Consider the following 22,500-nt stretch of genomic DNA (forward strand, 5'->3'; position numbering starts at 1 on the left):
CGAGCATTGAGCAATAGCATAGCATAGTCCAATTTGTGATGGCCTAGAGGTAACGCGTCCGCCTAAGAAGCGAGAGAATCTGAGCGCGCTGGTTCTTATCACGGCTCAGTCGCCGATATTTTCTCCCCCTCCACTGGACATTGAGTGGTGGTCTGGACGCTAGTCATTCGGATGAAATGATAAACCGAGGTCCCGTGTGTAGCATGCACTTAGCGCACGTAAAAGAACCCACGGCAACAAAAGGATTGTTCCTGGCAAAATTCTGTAGAAAAATCCACTTCGATAGGAAAAACAAATAAAACTGCACGCAGGAAAAAATACAAAAGTTGGATGGCGCTGTAGTATAGCGACGCGCTCTCCCTGGGGAGAGCAGTCCGAAATTCACACAGAGAAATCTGTTGTGATAAAAAGAAATACAAATACAAATACAAAACAGTCCAGTTTGACAATGGGAAGGCTCGGGAGCCAAAACACGTGATGCTGATATCATAAGCCCATTGTGTTCATTTAGGTGGGTTTGGGGGGTGTTTTATTATTATTATTATTATTATTATTATTATTATTATTATTATTATTATTATTATTATTATTATTATTATAACAAATCCACATAATGCCGGATTCTTTCGTGGAATGGATTAAATATTGCGAATTATACCATTATATGATTACACAATGCGGTACAAACGTTGGGGAAAATATCACAAAACCAAACTCAAGATAAATCAGACCAAACCAAACCAAACCAAACCAAACAAACTAAAAACAAAACAAAACAAAACAAAAACAACAAAAGATCTCTTTCGCTTTTACGAGTCGATTTGCGGAGCCATTTTGGGTCAAACAAAACGCTCGATCTAGCGACTAATTCTTTTTTCAAAGCGTGGGCTGAAAGGGCTGTAAAAAGGGGAAGGAGAGGAAGGACGGGAGGAGAAAGGGACTGGTGACGATGAGGGTTGTGGTGGTGGTGTATTTTCACACACACACACACACACACACACACACACACACACACACACACACACACACACACACACACAGAAAAAACAAACAAACTCACACTCTCCAGTACACAAATTGGTCAGACACATTTTCGGAATGAAAGATGTCATTGATATTGCTGGGACTACTTCCACTTGTAAAAGGTCAACAGCTGCCTTTTTTCTCCCTGTCGTTTTTCATTTCTTTTTTCATTCTCTCTCTCTCTCTCTTTGTGTTGAACTGGACGATCTTATTGTCTCTCCCCTCCCTCCCCCCTCCCATATCCCCTTTTCCTTTCCATGCTAGAGAAAGAAATGGGAGAGAGAGAGAGGGGGTGTGTGGGGGGAGACGGAGGACAGGGGAGAGAGAGAGAGGGGAAGAGACACACACAGAGAGCAGTGAGATAGACAAAGAGATACGCTGAGACAGAGACAAAACGACGGCGAGACAGAGACAAGGAGGGGCAGAAAGCGAGACAGACAGAGACAGTGAGACAGACAGAAAGACACACACAGCGAAGGAAAAGAACTAAAAAGTCGGTGTTTCCGGCTTTTATATATTTGCGATGAGAGTGGAGGGAGAATGAACGAATGAGGGAAGGAAGGAAGGAATATCTATTTCAAACGGTGGATATATTAGCACATTGGCCGACTTACATATCTGCCATTGTTTTAAGAGAAAGAGAGAGAGAGAGAGAGAGAGGGGGAGGGAGGGGAAGGGGGGAAGTTGTTGATGCATATGCTTCAGCTTCTGTAATGTTCTTTGAATATGTGAACCTGATTTCGTGGTTGGTTTGTTGGGGCTTGTTCTTTTCTTTCTTAAAGAAAAATGTTGGGAGAGGGGAAGACAGGGGATGGGGGGATGGGGGGGGGGGGGGGTAAAAACAGCCTTGGTTTATCTTTTAATCTTAAAAGTTGTGCTTGGGTGAGTGGTGGCCGTGGGGATGTGAGTTTTCAAGAATATATATATATATATTATTCTTCATGAAGGTAATTTTATTCCTCCAAAAGGGGAGGTAAGCGTATACACCAAACAGGAAGCTGTTTCGCACTGTCCAGCCAGTTCTCAACCGGTTTGGCTGACATCACTTCTGACTGACCAACTGCAGAGAAAACAGGAGATGCACCCCTCCCCCCTCCCCCCCCCTCCCCCCCTACCCCACTCTCCCCACAGCTCAGACAGGGGCCTTTCTTTTGTTAAGGATATGATGTCTCTCACAAACATGAAGCAGAAAACTGAAGCTAAAACCGGAAGTTTAGATAAGATAATTGTCTAAACAATATATCAGTGGAAGAAGAAGAACAACAACAACAGTTATGGCCTATGGGAGCCAGTGACATCGTATGGCAAGAAGTTGTTTTTTTTTTCATACTCCCCCTATGGGGGCATAGAAATATTATGCATCAACGTATTTGACACCGGAAGTTTTTTTTTTTTTTTCATATTCCCCCTGGGGGCTTAGAAACATTAAGCATCAACGTATTTGACACACCATATAAACTAAGAACAAAAGACAATGAGCCACAGGGGATTGACAGGGACTGCTGATAGAAAATCCAAAGATATAAAAACTGAACACGACTTCACAAGCCTGAAGAGCTCACTGAATGATGCATGATTCGCTGTAAAGGCGTGAATAGTAATAAATAAATAAATAAATAAAAATAAAATAACATAAAAAAAAAAAAAATAAAAAAATCCAGGCCCAGGTGTCTTCAACTTCCTTAAAGAGGCTGAGAAAGCGCCAATAAAACGGTCTTGGTTTCACTTTAACCTTTAAAACTGAACAGCGCTTGGGTTGGGGTTGTAAGTTAACTGTTGGAGGTGTGTGTGTGTGTGTTTGGGGGTGAGTTTTTGAAGAAAAGTTTCATTGATTCTCATGTTAGCCATATTGTTTCTCTTAATCTATAAAGGGGGGGGGGAGGTTAGAATAACAGCAAGCGACAATTGGTTTGCTCTGTGAAATGCCCATAGAAATGATTGTATGAAAATCAGAAAAAAAAGTTCCTTCAGATCACATTTAAGCAAAATATCACGCTGCCTCACCTACACACTGACACTCTCCCCCAACCCCACCCCCATCACTACCCCATCCATCCACCTTCATATGTCATCTTCCTCCTCCTAGTCCTTTTCCGTCTTCTTCTTCTTCTCCTCTACTCCCTCAACTCTGTGAAGAGTCACTGGGGCGCGGCACAGAAGAACTGTTCACCAGATTCCTTCAGGTCTGTCTTTCCTGCAATGCTGTCAGCTCATCCGTTTTTTCTTTTTTTTCCCCGAATCTTCTTCCTTCGTCTTCCTCACTAAACAATTCCTTGGAGGATTGTTCCAGAAACGAATAGTAAAGAGTGGTAACTCTCTCCAGTCACAAGGTACAAAACTTCAAGTCAATGCCGCTTCACACAGGTCAATGAAAGGTACACTGGAACAAACCCAGACACTTCCTCAAAGAAAGGAAGCGCCGGGCTTGTCCGTATACCGACCATTTGACGTATGCACACAGCAGCAATGACAAAAGAAATGTGCCAGCACAAATTAGCTTTTATTCAAGACTGGCAGAGCCTCTTTGATTCTGAATAATAGGCCACACAGAACACACGACAACACAGAACAAACACATGGTTGCCTCGGTGGTTTTCCGACTTGAAATAAAAAACACAATGAGGCCAGTAGAACCAAATGATTCCAGAGAAGCTGCTGGATCACATACCCACAAAAGCACCTCGCCCTCAAACTCTACCCATACCATCCACCCACCCGCCCGCACACCCCTGAACCACACACACACACACACACACACACACACACACACACACACACACACACACACACACACACACACACAGAACATACCGAGGAAGGCGGTGGGCGAGATGGCGCCCTCGCGGATGGCCACCACGATGGTGATGCCGGTCTCCAGGAAGGGGATGGAGAAGTCGATGACCTCCTCCCGCTCCGGGGTGATGGTCAGGGCCGCCACGGCCACGTCCGCCTCCTTCTTCAGCACCGCCCCCACCAGCCCCGTCCACTCCGAACTCAGGTTCCGGTGCTGTGTGTGTTGGAAGGAGAGGAGAAATGGAATTATCGTTATGCTTATAATGATGATCTTATCACAGAGAGAAATACGTACAGAGAGAGAGAGAGAGAGAGAGAGAGAGAGAGAGAGAGAGAGAGAGAGAGAGAGAGAGAGAGAGGCACAGACAGACAGAGACACACACAGAGAGAGGAACAGAGACACACACAGAGAGACACACACAGAGGGAAACAGAGACAGAAGGAGAGAAAGAGAAAGAGAGAGAGAGAGAGAGAGAGAGAGAGAGAGAGACAGACAGACAGACAGACAGACACAGAGAGAGACAGACACACACAGAGGCAGGCAGAGAGACAGAGAGAATCTGAATCTGAATTTGGAATGGTTTATTCACATCAGGCCTCAGCCCCAAGTGAAGGGGTTCACATGAACATAATACAACTCATGAAATAAGATAATCAAAACAATCATAAATATAGATAAGAAATATAAATTTCATTCATTTTACGAAGTAACAATTTATCTGAGTTTGAATGCCCTGTACAAAAACATGGAAATATTATGAATGTCATTGACAGTACCAGACGACATTAAGAGACTTAATTTAAACAGAGAGACAGACAAACAGACACACACACACACACACACACACACACACACACACACACACACCCAGAGAGAGAGAGAGAGAGAGAGAGAGAGAGAGTCGTAACCTATTATCAAAATTTGCACCGCGCGATATTCTTTCCATCAAGGGAGATCACTGTGTGAAATCGACATGCTCTCCCTCAAGAACCCTCCTCTCTTCTTCGGACTATTACCTTCTACCATACAAGAACTTAAGGTGCACGCCCTTTCCTCTTTGCTGCTACTTATATCTTGATAATTCTTTCACATCATATTCATTCAGCTGATTCCGGCTCTGCCTTCTGGTCTTCATCATAAAAAAAGGAAAGGAAAGGTGAAAAAAAGAACAACCTACTTTTCAGCTTTTTCATCTGAAAGTACTCTCAGTCTCTAACTTCACCGGATTCCACCAGTTCTGTCTGTTGTGTGGCAAAGCCTGAGTCTCTCTGCAAATGGTTTTACTTTCCATTCTGCAGCTGCCGTAACAACGGTAGTAGTAGTAGTAGTAGTAGTAGTAGTAGTAGTAGTAGTAGTAGTAGTACAGCAGCAGTAACAGCAGCAGCAACAACAGCAGCAGTAGTATTAGCTGTAGTAGTTCATAGAACGCTTTTCAAGAGGGTTGTCACTGGAAACATTCTGTAATTCCACTTCGATAGGAAAACAAATAAAATAGCAGACAGGAAAAAAAATATACCCCCCCAAAATGGGTGGCGCTGTCAGTGAAACGACGCGCTCTTCCCTGGGGAGAGCAGCCGCGAATTTCACACAGATGAATCTGTTGTGACAACTACAACAAAAAAGAGTAATGATAGTAATAATGATATTCCACAGGATGTATGTGGGGTGCTGAAGGGAAATCACACCGGGAGTCTTGAAAGGAAAGAAGAGAGCAAGAAAAGAAGGCACTCACCTCCACTGCCGACCCATAGCCGGACGACTCAATCTCGAAGAGCGAGTAGTTGAAGTTGAGCTCTTTGCTCAGTCTAGACAGGATGTCGATGCTCAGCCCTGAGCAGCACTGCTCAATCGGTGGCAGACCCTTTAATCTGCAAAAAAAACAGAGCCACCCTGACGTCAGAGACATCATCATCATCGTCGTTATCGTCGTCATCATCATTATCATCATCATCACCGTCATGCAGCGATTTAAAAAACAAAACAAAAACAAACCCCAAAACAACAAGGACAAAAACTTAATAATATACGATTGGTGTATATTGGTACTAGTTGATTATTTTCTGTTCACTCCAATAAAATAAAACTACAAGTAACTTTGAAAGAAAAGACATTACGTAAAACCTAAAACAGGTGATAGAGTGAAGGAAAAAAAAAGGGGAGGGTGCCACAGAGAGAGAGAGAGAGAGAGAGAGAGAGAGAGAGAGAGAGAGAGAGAAAGAGAGAAGAAAGAAAGAAGAGAGAGAGAGAGAGAGAGAGAGAGAGAGAGAGAGAGAGAGAGAGAGAGAGACAGAGACAGACAAAAAACTATCTTTAGTTTCCAACGACGTAACGGTGGAAATATTAGCACACTGGCCGACTTACATGCCTGCATTGCTTCAACTCACACACACACACACACACACACACACACACAGAGGGACAGACAGACAGACAGACAGAGGCAGAGACAGACAGACAAACAGACTGAGGAACGAATATTAAGAGAGGCAACGGTTGGCTGGACAAACGGCAGGCAGAGAACTTTGGGCAGCGGTGAAAGCAGTTCCATCATCATTGTAGTGGTAATGGATTGGTGTAAACGGTGTTTGGGTCATAGGCTAACACCACCACCCCCACACCCCTTCTTTCCCAACACGCTCCCCTCCCACCAACAACCCTCCCCTTACCCTTACTCCATCATTTTCTCTCCGATTACTTGGCTGGCTGGAATGGTTCCAATGCCGAGATGAAAGCCAGCATCCTGTTCAGCCGATAACAGTTTGCTCTGGTTGCTCGTGAACGCAGTTGTCTGATGTAATAAACTAGGGGGCGGGTATTTCGCGCGACAATGAATTCTCTTCGTGTATTTTTTTTTAACGTTGACTGCGTGATAATTGTATGATAACTGTGTTTAATGCCCGTTTTCTTTGGCCATACGCACAACAATTTCCTTGGGGTTCTTATCACCTGTCAATAAATTGTATGTACCTCTGCTTAAGATTTTTTTTTGGGAAATTTTGTCAACAGTGTATTCATAGATAACTGTTTTCCATTCTTTTCATTTTCCACTGTGCGTTTACATTTTTGAGAGCTGTGACTATTTTTCATAAAACGTGGTCTTATCGTTTTAGTAAACTCCCCGCACTGTATTATGTGTTTTGGAAAACAGTCTGCACGCTACAGATACCAGTACAAGCGCATTACAATAACATTCAATACATGACGATACAATGAAAATATAATGCATCACAACACAATACGAACACAACAGATCGACGCTTGCTTGCAAAACAAATACGCCGCAAACACGATTAAAAACACAACCGCAGCACAACACACAGCATCACCACACCTCATCACTCACACGGACTCACTCTCTCTCTCTCTCTCTCTCTCTCTCACACAGACACACGCACACACACTTCCACCACCATCACCACCACCACCACAACAACCCCACAAAAAACCACCATGACACTCACCGGTTATCGTTCTCGTCCCTCTCATACACCAGACACTTTGTGGCGTGGATGTCGCACTGGCCTTTGTCGCCCAGGCGTCTGGAGGTGACGTGGGGCTCCTCAATGTAGGTGACCACGTTGAGGTGGTAGGTCTCGGGCACGCCCTTCGGGGGCACAGAGGAGTTACCCGGCCACACGATGCCCACCACCTTCAGCTCCTTCCCGTCCCACGTGGCCACCTGCACCACAACACGAACACACACACACACACACACACACACACACACACACACGCAGACGTGGTAAGGACAGTCGTACGGACGGACGCATGAACACACACAAAAACACACACTCGCGCGCACACACACACACACTCACAACTCTCTCTCTCTCTCACACACACACACATATACACACACACACACACACGCTCACATACACACTCACAACTCACACACGCTCATTTCCAACACACATACACACTCTCTCTCTCTCTCTCACAGACGCGCGCGCACGCACAGTTTGTATGTAGAATTTGATACTAGTTATTCAAAAAGAAAATTTGCAGCAACGCCCGGTCACCTCTAAGGAGTGCATATTAGTTGCTATTTAGATCTGGGAGCGAAATCTGTCCTTTTGATCAAATTGAGACATTCTTTTCATTATACGGACTTGAATAAGAGTATGTCCAGTAACCGGAAGTAGCCAACACACCATCTTGATTGGCTAACCGAATAAAAATAGCAGTGCCAAAACTAGTTCACGAGGATCCATTTATAACAGACGTGGTAAGGAAAAGTCGTACGAACGAACACATGCACACACACACACACACACACACACACACACACACACACACACACACACACACACAACTCTCTCACACACACACACACAAACACACAGACGCGCGCACACGCACAGTGTGTATGTAGGATTTGATGCTAGTTATTCAAAAAGAAAATTTGCAGCAACGCCGGGTCACTTCTAAGGAGTGCATATTATTTGCTATTTAGATCTGGGAGCGAAATATGTCCTTTTGATCAAATTGAGACATTCTTTTTATTATACGGACTTGAATGAGAGTATGTCCAGTAACAGGAAGTGGCCAAAACACCATCTTGATTGGCTAACCGGATAACAATATCACTGCCAAAACTAGTTCACGAGGATCCATTCATAGCAGGACGCTACATTGGACGCCATGTTCGAATTTCGTATTGCACAATACACTATTGAAAAAACCCATAAAGATCTTACATGTCAATTTCCATTGACTTTGTAAAAGCCTTTGGCTTTGTCAATTACAAATACATTCAAAATGTTCCGAAAGCGTTTTGTTTTTGGAAAGGGAGTCAATAAATGGAAGTTGCCTACTAAACTGTGATACAGGTCATGATCATGTCGACTTACGTCACTGACATGACTGACGTCTGTACACTAACGGTACAGTATATACATGCCTTTTGAAGATTTTACAGAGAGTGGAGTGGGATATAGAGCGTGAGAGTGTGAGAGGAGATGCATGAAGAAAAAAACAACAACGTATAACAGAACACGGAACACTCTAATTGTGAATTTGTTCATTTCTGGCTATTTCTTTGCCATGATTCTCTTTGCTCAAAAGAAGGCATTTCAGCAGAAACATGACCACGACTATGACATGAAGGAGGAGAAGGGGAAGGAGAATTGAGATGGGAAAGAAGAAGAAAGGGGAGAAGGAGAAAAAGAAGAACTAGGCTCGGGAAGAGGAGAATAAGCCGAAGAAGAGGAGCAGGAGAAAGAGCAAGAGAAGGAGGAGGAGGGGGAGAAGGAAAAGAAAGGAAAGGAAAGGAAAAAGAAGAAGAAGAAGAAGAAGAAGAAGAAAATCACTATCAAATAAACTCTCCCAACCCCCCTCACCCCCTCCCACCCCCCCACTTCCCCCCCCCACACCCTCCAGTCAACCCAACTTTCCGCAGTTTAGTCGAGTAAACCGAGACAGACCTCAAGCCATTAAATGCTCGTTTCAAGTTCCCAACTTTGCACACGGCACTAAGCTCTTCACAGCAGTCTTGGCCAGCGCGCCCAATCAGAGGGAACGACAAAGAAGGTAATTTGCATGTATCCTTGCGCGCACGCGCGCTAACACTTGATCGCAATAGCGCTAGTCTCGCCAGGATCCCATCACGTGATCCGTGTGGACGCAACGGTGGAATCATTGCGCCTACTTTCAAACGGCGCGACAATCTCTTCGGGAGAAAAAAAATGAAAAAAAGTTCACCGCTTCCGAACCGGTCAGCTGCACAATGTCTTAACCCTTTCGCAGCTCAGCCTCGGTGAAGGGAGACCTGCGTGGTATGATTTTCAAGAGCAATCACAATTGTTTTTTGTTTTTGTTTGTTGATTTTGTGGTTTGTTTCTTTGTTGTATTCTTAATCAAGTGACGTCATTAATTTTGTGCTAAGCAAAAAGTAATGCATTTATTTAAAGGCTCATTTATGTGTTTATCACACACACTGTCTCATAATTTTCTCTTTTACTGGATCAAGAAACTTCAAGTACTGGCAGAATTGTCGCTTTTCCTTCTCTAAGTTTATGCCATCAGTGTTTGACTAGATTAAACAGATTTAATGCAAATAGCAATTTTCAGCAGCGAACTCGTTAAAATGCTCAGTTTCAGGTGACTTGAATTAATTTGATTTAAATGCATCTTTGAATTATTTTTTCTCTTCATTTTATACTCATTAGAAAAGTGATGTTGAGCTCCTTATTTTCCGACCAATCCCACTGAAATTGGTGAAGTGATCATTTGGAAACCTATCACTGAACACTTTGCAATCAAACACAAACTTCGCGGTTTCCTGCCCCTCCAGGAGCGATTTGCTTGCAGCCGTAAAGTGCATGCCGTCACCGTGGTTAGCGTGACCTGTATAAATACCACGAGGAGTGTAAGAGTTGTTTTTCTGACAGGTTTTCTTCCTAACACACGTTCTTTGCGTTGCACGCGGCGTCAGCTGCCTAATATTTTACTGCACTGTTTTCTTCTTCTTCTTCTCTCCTCAACTGTTGTAATAAAAGAATACAAAAAAAAAACCCTTGTGTGACTGGCCAATATTATGTCCCTGGCCTGTGTGAGGTTCTTTCAGTACTTTCACTCTTTCACCCCTTTCATTATTAATCTTTTAAATCCCCATTATCTTCCACCCTGGCGCACACGTTGTCAAAACTGGCGTCATTGACAGGGTTGTTCAGGGATCCTTCTGAATTCTTGAAAATCATTCCTTCTAATCATGGCCAAATCATTGAACGCCCATAACACTCAGTCGTTTACAAACAAATAAATTGATAAATAAACAATCAAATGTCCCCAAGATTCAGCAGTCAATGGGTTAAATGTTTCAGGAACGCAGATGAGAGGGAAGCTACTGTGAGAGGTATCTTGGGCAATTGCATTAAAAAAAAAAAAAAAAAAAAACGAGAAAAAAAGAAAGTGAGATCGGCGATTTTGGAGGTGTGGAGTGCGGGAGAGGGATGATGGAGGATTGTGGGGTGTGGGGGTGAGGGGAGGGGGGAGGGATAGAGGGAGGGGAGGGTAAGCATCCGGTATGTACCCAGGAAGAACGGTTGACAAGATTCGCCAGGCGCATGCGTACTGAATTTCTCTATCAGTTTGCCATGACCACCCCCCCTCCCCCCCCCCCCCCCGCCCAATGCCTACCCCCCACCACCCCCTCTACTTTTAGCTAGAGCAATGACACAGAACCTTTGATGCTGGGGGCTGGAGGTGGTGTGTGGTTTACTGGGGACAGGCTCGGACAGAGAGAGAGAGAGAGAGAGAGAGAGAGAGAGAGAGGTACAAAGTTACTGTGGCAAACAGGGAAGGGGCAGGGGGGAGGGGTGGGTGGGTTAACAACAACAACAATAACAATAATTTGAATGTATATTATACATGTAATGATAATGTGAATTTATGTGGAGCTCGTACTCTAAACAGGGTTTTGAGAACTTTTCAAAACTAGATAAAGACACACACACACACACACACACACACACACACACACACACACACACACACACACACACACACAAACACAAGGTTCCTCACCTCCTGGAAGGTCTTGGCGGACAAGGACAGGATGCTCCTCGATCGCCGGTGATGACGTAACAGATGACGTCGTGCTTTTTGGTGACGCATGTGTCTGTCCTGAATCAGCTCCCGACTGGAAGAGACAATGAGTGGTGTGTCATGCTTTCCGTGTGCTTACTTCTATAACAAAAAGAGAAAGGTGACTGAATGGTTAAGACGCTCATCTGCCAATACAGTCAGTATCCGCCAGGGTCTTGGTTCCAATCCCGCTCTCGCCCTTTCTCCCAAGTTCGACTGGAAAATTTAACTGAGAGTCTAGTCATTCGGATGAGACGATAAACCGAGGTCCCGTATGTAGCACGCATTTGGCGCACTGTAAAAAAAAGCAGAAAAAAAGGAAAAGAAACAAACAAACAAACAAAAAAACAAACAACAACAACAAAAACCCATGGCAACAACAACAACAACAACAAAAGGTCACCTGGCAAAGTTACGTAGAAGAAATCCACTCTGATAGAGTACGCAACGGTTAATGACAGCACTCAAGGCCTGACGTATTGCTCTGGGTTATGCTGCTGTCACACACACACACACACACACACACACACACACACACACACACACACACACACACACAGAGATCTGAAAGCGCTATATAAATATATTTTATTTTTACCCCTTTCCTCCTTCTTCTGATTATTATCATTATCATCATCATCATCATCATCCTCTTCATTATCATCACTGTCATCATTATTACAGAGAGAAAGACATGAACAGACACACACACACACACACACACACACACACACACACACACACACAATGAACAAGTGAGCAAAATAGCAGAGGGACGATTGCACAGATAACGCTAAACTAAACGTACAGCAGGACAGTCAGATCATCCCCTACCTCTTCCGCAAGCTGGCATCGGCAGCCGAGTCCTCCTTTAGATGCTGGCGACTGCTCCCGATACTTCCCTCTCCCGCGGCATAACCACCACCACCACCATCCCGGGCATGCCCGGAGTCGAACGACCTTGACCGGAACCTGCTCGAGCGGGAACGTGCCCGGTCCCTCCACGACGGCAACCGTCTGGAACCCGAGGAAAACGAAGACGGCGGCGACGTGACAGAGGAATCCGAAGACCTCGAAGAGGAAGATAACCTGTTGGAAGAGGAGCCGAAGAGGCGGCTGGAGGAAGCGTTGGCGCGTGACTGGAAGCGACCTCTGCCGCGCGAGGAGAACGGGGAGGAGGAACCCCTGGAGGACGATCCTAACCCCCCGCTCTTATATATGCCCCCACCACCATCACCACCACCACCACTGCTGCTGCTACCTCCATCACCCCCCGAGCCAGAACCTCGGGAGGAGGACGACGATGGGAACGTCTTGGACCCCCCTCTCCCAAAGGAAGACCCTCCTCCTGAGCTCCCTCTCCCGATGCTGCCTCTCCCGAATGAAGAGCGACCGGAGCTGCCGAAGGGAGAGCCTCTGGAACTGCCCCTGCCTTTGCCGAAGGAGAAGCCGGGCTTGCGCGATGGCTTGCGTTTGGGGGTCTTTGGAGCGTTGTCCGCCTTGGGCATGACGTTGAGGATGGACAGTCTGTTGGCCAGCACCATGCCCGTGGGGTTGAAGGAGGTGGGCAGGTCCCCGCTGCTCTCTGCGGGCAGGCTGACGTTCCGCAGGTACCTGGGGAATGTTACAGGAGTGACTGGATAAATATTTGCCTCATGCGTGTTTTGAGTGATGCTTCTGCTGGGTGTGGCGTTTGTGGTGCACGCATAGTTGGTGACTGTGAGTTTTAAGGAGGTGAGAGACGGGCGCAACAGCCGAATGGTTAAAGCGTTGGACTTTCAATCTGAGGGTTCCGGGTTCGAATCACGGTGACGAAGCCTGGTGGGTAAAGGGTGGAGATTTTTACGATCCCCCAGGTCAACATATGTGCAGACATGCTAGTGCCTGAAACCCCTTCGTTTGTATACACAAACAGAAAATCAAATACGCACGTTAAAGATCCTGTAATCCATGTCAGCGTTCGGTGGGTTATGGAAAAAAGAACATACCCAGCATGCACACCCCCGAAAGCGTAGTATGGCCATATGGCTGCCTACATGGCGGGTTAAAAACGGTCATACACTTAAAAGCCCACTCGCGTATATACGAGTGAACGTGGGAGTTGCAGCCCACGAACGCAGAAGAAGAAGAAGGAGGTGAGAATGTACATGTATGAACGGGTTTTACGGGGGTAGTGCGGGCCGGACTCTGGTGGCGACAAGATTTTTGTTTGTTTGTTGTTTTTTCTGAGTGAGTTCTGTCCTCTTTCCTCACTTTTCTATACATCCTCTTTCTTTCATGTTTTCTCTCTTTTATGTTAGTAGCCTAGGTTCGGTTATTGTCTGATGTTGTTTACTGTATTTAAAGTTTCATTTCTTTTGTTATTTCCGCCTCCAAGTGTTTATCTTGTGTGAATCCCACCGTAGTGCTTGACTATCGCTCCTCCTTACCCATTTTGGGTTTGTGACAGGCAACAAGATGTGATGGTAGGTGTAGGGAGCTTATAGTATGTGGCGTTCATGTGGTGTGCTGCATAGTGTTATATTATGTGGTGTTCATAAGTTGACTACACTGTGTAAACGTCAATGTATTCATGATCATGCAGCCCGTTTTCGTGCTTCCGTGAACCCAGGCAAGAGAGTGCAAGCATCGCTGCTCAGAACACTCCACTGGCTTCCTTTGAATGCTAGAATCCAACACGATATTCATTCTTCGCTGCTCAAAGCATTAAATTTTCACTGGCTTTCTTTTGAAGGCGAGATTCCAAATAAACAAAAAGGCCATGCACGTAAAATGTTAAATGTTACATGTTTGTCTGAGTGTGTAGTTGTGCGTGCCTGAAATCTGATTGAAAGACACAGGAAACGAATGATGAGCGCCCAATGGCAGCCGTCAGTCGGCTCTACCCAGGTAGGCAGCCTGTTGTGTAAATGACTCCGTGTGTGTAAAGCGCTTAGAGCTTGGTCTCCGACCGAGGACAGGCGCTGTATAAATATCCATATCCATCCATCCATCCAACTATAAGATTCCTTGTTTCCGCTTTCATTGTGTCTGTTACAATATCGTGCTCTCCTTGTTTTCAGATCTTCTTCATCATGTGTATGCTTGTTTCTGTTTTATGTATATGTTGTGGAAGCTGTGTGTGGAAGAGGGAGGGTTGGGGGTGGGTGGGTGACTGATTTGTGACATGAGGTGTTTATTGGCATTGTGACGCATGGGACTGCTTAAAAAGATCGGGATGGTTATCAGTATAGCGGTATGGTTGTACTGTGTGTGAAGTTTTCGCGTGTGTATTAACGTAAGTTTCTGTTGGAGTCTTCGGCTGAGTCTCTGTGAAGGGTTGGTTACACATGACAGGTTTAGTATCTTGTGTTTGAACGCACAATTCACAAGTTTTGTTTTGTTTTTCACAACGCATAGCGCGGTTGAGCATGCTATATATGGAAAGGCGCTATTTGAATGATTAACGCAACAATACTACTACTACTACTACTACAACGACGACGATGACGACTACTTCTACTACTACTGCTACTGCTTAGCAATGATAATAGTACCAATTATATTGATAATAATTATGATGATGATAATCATCATCATCATCATTATCATCATCATCATCATCATCATCATCATCATCATGAACAGCACTCCAACGGAAATTTACGTCATGCTACAGCCACAACTACTACTACTACTACTACCACTACTACTACTACTACTACTACTACTACTACTACTACTACTACTTATGACAATAATAATAATAATAATAATAATAATAATAATAATAATAATAATAATAAGAAGAAGAAGAAGAAGAAGAAGAATAGTTGGTCTTATTCTTGTTCTTGTTCTTCTTCCTCTTCTTCTTCTTATTATTACCATCATCATCATCATTATCATCACCACCATCATCATTTCTGACGACCATCAACCAGGGTCTGTCCACCCACTCGAACAGCAGGTCACCGCCGGCCCATTTCCTCAGCTGCATCATCATCATCTTCATCATCATCATCATCACCACCACCATCACCACCGCCATATCATAACCATCATCATCACCATCATCTTCATGATCACCATCATCTTCATCATCATCATCATCACCATCATCACCCTCACCATCACCATCGCCATCATCACATCGATGACCATCACCAGAAACTAGTCACCCACTCGAACAGCAGGTCCCCGCCGGTCCATTTCCTCAGCTGCCCGTCGTGGCAGGAGAGGCGGGTCTGCCAGTTCCAGCCCGCCGCCCGGCCGTCCCGCTGCATGTCTTGCAGGGCCTGCAGCCACACCCTGGTGCCGCGCTGTATCACTGGGGCCATGTGCTCCACCCCCTTGTCGTACGTCACTCCTGTTGGCACGGGTACATATACATAACTCCATACTGGACAGTCATTTGTGGTGGTGGTGGTGTTGTGGTGTTATTGTATTGTAGTAGTTAGTAGCAGCAGCAGCGGCAGCAGCAGCAGTGGTAGTAGTAGTAGTAGTAGTAGTAGTAGTAGTAGTAGTTGTAGAAGTAGAAGTGGTAGTAGTAAGATAACTGGATCACTGGAGTCATGTGCTTCATCCCCTTATCCTACTTCATTCCTGTGTGCATGGGTATGTATAAACTAACTCCATATACGTATATATATATATATATATATATATATATATATATATATATATATATATATATATATATACCTAACTCCAAAGTGGACAGTCATCAGTGGTGGTGGGATGGTCGTGGCGGTGTGGTAGGTACGCATAACACCGATATAGCCAGTCATTAGTGGTGGTGTTGGTAATGGTGGTGGTGGTGTTTGTGGCTGCTAGTTGTGGTGGTTGTGGTTGTGGTGGTGGTGGTTGTGGTGGTGGTGGTGGTGATTGTGGTTGACTGTTATTTGTTTATGTTGGTGTTGGTGTTATTGCTGTTGTTGTTATTGTTGTTCTTGTTAACTATGTTGTAGAATTAACTGTCATTAAATATCCTATAGCCATTTACAGCCATCGGGGCGGACCGAGATCCTCATGGACACTGTACTGCCAGATAAGCGTCTTAACCATTCTACCCCCTAAACAGTTAGTTGGGAAGGAGGGGTGGAGGTGGGGTTGTAGTGGGGTGCAAGGAGATGGGGGATTGTGGATGGGGGGCGGGGGAGAGGGAGACAGGGCCCTCACCGAAGAGTCCCATTGGCAGACTGCGAGAGGCGACGTCCCCGGCGCTCTTGTCTCCCAGGGCGGCGGCGGTCAGGATCCAGACGTACTCCCTGCCCGTCAGCTGCATCTTCTCCGCCACATCCAGGATGGTGTTCGCCTCACGACTGCAAGGTGGCAGGTACATACACAATACATCATACTGTGTTATCTCAACAAGAGAAATTCATCCTTGTGGTGTAAAACACGACTGCAAAGTGTTAGGTACATACAGAATATAGAATACTGTGTTATCTCAACAAGAGAAATTCATCCTTGAGGTGTAAAACACGACTGCAAAGTGTTAGGTACATACAGAATATAGAATACTGTGTTATCTCAACAAGAGAAATTCATCCTTGTGGTGTAAAACACGACTGCAAAGTGTTAGGTACATACAGAATACATCATACTGTGTTATCTCAACCAGAGAAGTTCAATCTTGTGGTGTAAAACACGACTGCAAAGTGTTAGGTACATACAGAATACAGAATACTGTGTTATCTCAACAAGAGAAATTCATCCTTGTGGTGTAAAACACGACTGCAAAGTGTTAGGTACATACAGAATATAGAATACTGTGTTATCTCAACAAGAGAAGTTCAGTCTTGTGGAGAAAAACACAAAAACAATACACGAAAATCACAGCCATTCAACATGTATAGATAACAGACATAAAATGTTTGGATGTCAACCCACGGCAACTCATTGCGCACAATCAATAATCACACCAGACAACAACAAAGACAATTACGACAGGAACCTTGGAGTAAATCATACATACATCATCACAGCCATACACCATTGCAGGGTAACCACGAAGAGCAAACAACACAGCAGAATAATACGGATACCAGGATCCATGTCCTATGTCAGCTGATGATGATGACTATAATCATTAACATCATTATCATCACAGGGTATTGACAGGCTAAACAGCCGAGTAGTAAAAACGTGGGACTTTCAATCTGAGGGTCCAGGGTCCGAATCCCCGATCACGGCGTCTGGTGGATAAAGGGTGCACATTTCTTTCCGATCTTCCAGGTCAACAGCTGTTGCAGACCAGCTAGTGCCTGAACCACTTTCGTGTGTAATGGCATGCAAAAGATCAAAATTAATACCCACGTAAAAGATCTCGTAATCCATATCAGCGCTCGGTGGGTCATGGAAACAAAAACAAACCCGGCATGCATACCCCTCCCCACCCCCCACCCATCGAAAACAGAGTATGGCTGTCTACATAGCGGGGATAAAAACGGTCATACACGTAAAGCCCACTCGTGGGAGTCGCAGCCTACGATCGAGAAAAAAAAATCGGCAATATCCACATTTCTTCCCATGTAGTTTACCGTCTACAGACGGAAAACGTTGTAAATTGGTTAATAACACTGTAATACACACTCTACTTTTCTTCCCCTCCACTCATTGACTGGCCTTCTCTATGTCATTCGAGAGGGGAAGAAATGTAAAGTATACTATCACAATGTTATTTAAACCAATTTACAACTCTTCTGTTTTCTGGGCGAAACTGAGCGGAAGGGACACAGGGGAAGAAATCTGAATATTGCCCAGAACCCAGTACAGGGTACTCACGAGGAGGAGTGCAGCAGGATGATACGGGTGTCCGGGTCAATGTCCTCTTTCAGCTGGCTCTGAATCTTCTCCTTGTCCGTGCCGTTCCGCAGCCGGATTTCCGACAGGATCTTAAACCTGCGCAAACAAACCAACAGACGTATGCAGAGGCAAGAGCATGCGAAGGCACACACAAGCGGGCTGATGCAAGCATACAAGCGCGCGCGTACAATCAGCCACTCCTACACACACACACACACACACACACACACACACACACACACACACACACACACACACACACACACACACACACACAAATAAAGACAAAAAACCCAAAAAATCCTAGAAAAACAACAACACAAAACTAGAAAAAACAACACAACACCAGAAAAACAACACAAAACGAACACAAAACTAGAAAAACAACAACACAACACCAGAAAAAAAACAACACAAAACGAACACAAAACTAGAAGAAACAACACAACACCAGAAAAGAAACAACAACACGAAACGAACACAAAAATAAAAACAAAACAAGTAGAGCATCATGAATGCCTGTGATTTTTTTTTTTCTGATTAATATTTTTTAGAATTGACCACTGGAGTCAAGTCTGCCTGATTATTTTAACATATAATGACACCAGGACATGACACAACACAACACAACACACGCACACACGCACACACACACACACACACACACACACACACACACACACAGAGCCATACAGTCACATAGAACCGTCAGAATGTGCATTTTTTGCCGTGTGCGCTATTATGACATTTAGCCTGATGCATATCCAGTATGGAAAAACAACAACAAAGCTCATAGATCAACTGTTTTAAACTCAAAACAGCGAACCTTACATCACGTACTGTCAGAATCCAATCTAGAGTTAGAGGAAAGCAAAAATATAGATTAAAATGAAATGTGAATAAACAGTCATAGAATCAGAAAGAAAACAAAAGAATATGAACACACGCAGACAAAGACAGGCAGACAAACAGACAGACAGACAGACAGACAGACACACACACACACAAGTAAAGTATTGGAAACAAGACAAAGAGATTTGTAACTTAATCTACTTTCGAAAAACGTTCAGATCAAACCAAAAAATCAAACCAACAAAAACATAACAAAGTATATATGGAGGGAAGGAGTGTGTGTGTGTGTGTGTGTGTGTGTGTGTGTGTGTGTGTGTGTGTGTGTGTGTGTGTGTGTGTGGTGGGGGTGGAGAGAGGGAATATCGGTTGTTGTTGGTGGTGGTGGTGGGGGGAGGGAGGGGGTTAGGGGGGGGGGGGGGTGTTGTTTCTTGCACGTGGAAAATCGATTATATCTGAGTGTCATTTTCTCTACCTCCTTCCTTGTCACTACCCCCCACCCCCCCCTAACCCCCACCCCAGTCTGTCTCTCCATCCCTATCCTTCCCCCCCCCCCAACCTCCCCTCCTCCCGTCCTTTCCCTCTCTTTCAGTTAGCAATTTTGCCACAGTGTCACTTGAAGTATCAGTTTCAAGGAGGTGTAAAAGCGTGAGGCCTGACGCTACATCACCTCTGCGTTGATAAAAAGAACATGATTAAAGGTCAGCCAGTCCTCGAGAAGGGAAAGAAAAGAAAGAAAGAAAGAAATTAGGAAAGAATAAAAAAAAATCAGTGAATGTGAGAGAGACAGGGGTGCACGAACAAAGAGGTGGGGCTACGAACACACACACACACACACACACACACACACACACACACACACACACACACACACACACACACACACACACAGAGGTGGGGAAGTGGGGCCACGAACAGAGAGAATGAGGTAAGGAGAAAGAGCGAGAGAGAGAGAAAGAGGCTCTTAACGCTTTAACGCTTAAATGTCATTGGCCGTCAACATTCTTTCACTGAACAACGAATCGCTAGAATAAACGAATGGAATTGATGATAGCAAGTACTGAAACAAATCAAAGTTGAAAGGGACAGAGGCAGAGGCAGAGACAGAGATGCAAAGACAGCCAAACAGGTGGACAGACACATAGAGAAAAAGTGAGAAGAAGAAGAAGAAGAAGAAGAAGAAGAAGAAGAAGAAGAAGAACAACAACAACAACAACAACAACAACAACAACAACAACAACAGCAGCAGCAACAACAACAATCCTTTATGCTATCTTGGCCAAGTGCTGACAAACCACAAAGGAATAATATTAACCCATGTTTGTCGGGCAAGAACTCAAGGGAGACATGATTCTTGCTGTGATTAAACTTGTGCGAAATCTTTTCGGTTCATGATAACGCATTGTCGTTTACTCTCTCTTTTTTTTTTCGTTTTGCTTCTGTTTTTCATTTTGTTTCTGTTATGTGTCGTGCCTGTCTGTCTCTTTTTTCTCGTCTATCAACCAATCTATCCATCTGTCTATCGATCTCTCTATCTGTGTCTGTGTCTCTCTCTCTAACACACACACACACACACACACACACACACGCAGACACACAGACAGACACACAGACAGACACACACACACACACTTCCACACACAGACACTCACACACACACACACACACACACACACACACACACACACACACACACACACACACACACACACGAACACACACTCACATACTCGAACACACACATACAAACGAACACACAGACACACACACACAGACACACACACACACACGCACACACACACACACACACACACACACGGCCGCCGTTCTTTCTCTGTCTCTGGACCCTGCATTTGGAATGAACTTCCTCTTTCGTTTCGTCATGTCTCCGTACTCAGCTCTTTCAACTCTGGCCTTAAACCCCACCTCTTTCACAGATAGCTTCCCTCCCCTGCCTCTGCTTTGTCTTCAGTTTCTCAAGTTTAGAGTTTCACATGCGTGTGAATGACTGGTGTGAAAGCGCTTTGATTTGTCTCTGCACAAGATTCAGAGCTATATAAATACTGGGTATCATTATTATCATCATCATTATTATTGTTATTGCTATCTTTGTGCATAATAATTACACTAGCACCACCACCAACAAAATCGCATCACCACACACACACACACACACACACACACACACACACACACACACACACACACACTCATACTCACTCAAATCCCACGTGACCATATTTGTTGGGCAGAGAGTTGCTGCGGGACTGCTGCTCCTGGAAGCGGAGGGCGGCGAAGAAGTCGTCACTTCCGGTGACCTGGGTGGTGACCATGGTGAAGGCGTGCCACTGGAACTCCTTCAGGAAGGCCAGCATGGCTTCCGTCTGGTGGTACAACGTCGGGGCCAGCTGTAGTGTCCGCTCCATCTGAGAGACAGAAAAGAAGAAACAGGGAATAAATAATGATAAGAAGAAGTATATTGCGAGAACGCAGCAAAAAAGAAAAACGAGGGTGGTCTTCTTCTTGTTCTTGTTCTTCTTGTTCTTCTCCTACTTCTTCTTTGGTTCGTTCGCGGGCTCCGACTCCCACATTCACTCGTATACACGAGTGGGGATTTTACGAGTGTGAGCGCTTTTATCCCCGTCATGTAGGCAGTCATACTCCGGTTTCGGGAGGGCACGTGGGTTAGTGAAGTAAGTCAGGGTAAAAACGACGGACTACTGACAACTTTGTCAGAATGAACAGAAAGAAAACAGAAACGTGGATAGAGATCCAGGCTGTGACACACAACCGATAGACCTGGAGGAATCTGGTGAGCTTTTCTGTTTCTGTGCGGCGCCCCAGTGCGTCTTCAAAGAGTTAAAGCCTGAACCGGACTATAAATGGCGGGCGATTTGAATCAAGCCAGTTTCTCACCAGAGTCTGACACTGTGACGTCGGTGAAGTTTTATTCAAAATAAAAGCCTAATAAAGCTACGGTTTGGCTTCATTTATGGCAGAGAGCGAGATTTGCCTAGCAGCTTCCAATCTAGACCTGAATTGACTTTGGAAAGTACAAAATGTGTCAGCTACACGTAATACAAAATTTGAATGCAGAGAAAAGGGGCGGAGCTAGAACCGAAACCTTGCTCTCGGGAGTTAAGACTTTAAGGAAACAGAAGAAGAAGAAGAAGAAGAAGAAGAAGAAGAAGAAGAAGAAGAAGAAGAAAAAGTAGTAGTAGTAGTAGTAGTAGTAGTAGAAGAAGAAGAAGAAGAAGAAGAAGAAGAAGAAGAAGTTCAGTTCAGTTCAGTTCAGTTCATTTACTCAAGAAGGCGTCACTGCGTTCGGACAAATCCATATGCGTTACACCATCATTATGTGCTGAGCAGATGCCTGACCAACAGCATAGCGCAACGCGCTTAGTTAGGCCTTGAGGGAAAAAAATAAAGTAAAATAAGATACATCAGCAAATAAACTGATG

General features: G+C 44.7%; 1 protein-coding gene across 1 annotated transcript in view; it reads right to left on the reverse strand.

Annotated features, from left to right (window-relative positions):
- LOC143292240 (uncharacterized) overlaps positions 1 to 22,500 on the reverse strand; it is a 507,694-nt gene that overhangs the window by 24,147 nt on the left and 461,047 nt on the right. The window contains exons 5-13 of the mRNA XM_076602430.1: positions 21,260 to 21,465; positions 18,170 to 18,286; positions 16,562 to 16,704; positions 15,566 to 15,749; positions 12,239 to 13,018; positions 11,345 to 11,459; positions 7,279 to 7,496; positions 5,550 to 5,685; positions 3,835 to 4,030 (exon numbers count right to left, since the gene is read on the reverse strand). Of these exons, the coding sequence (XP_076458545.1) occupies positions 3,835 to 4,030; positions 5,550 to 5,685; positions 7,279 to 7,496; positions 11,345 to 11,459; positions 12,239 to 13,018; positions 15,566 to 15,749; positions 16,562 to 16,704; positions 18,170 to 18,286; positions 21,260 to 21,465 (2,095 nt within the window). The remainder of the gene's footprint in view (positions 1 to 3,834; positions 4,031 to 5,549; positions 5,686 to 7,278; positions 7,497 to 11,344; positions 11,460 to 12,238; positions 13,019 to 15,565; positions 15,750 to 16,561; positions 16,705 to 18,169; positions 18,287 to 21,259; positions 21,466 to 22,500) is intronic.

This window comes from Babylonia areolata, chromosome 18, assembly GCF_041734735.1.
Source record: "Babylonia areolata isolate BAREFJ2019XMU chromosome 18, ASM4173473v1, whole genome shotgun sequence".
Lineage (NCBI taxonomy): Eukaryota > Metazoa > Mollusca > Gastropoda > Neogastropoda > Buccinidae > Babylonia > Babylonia areolata.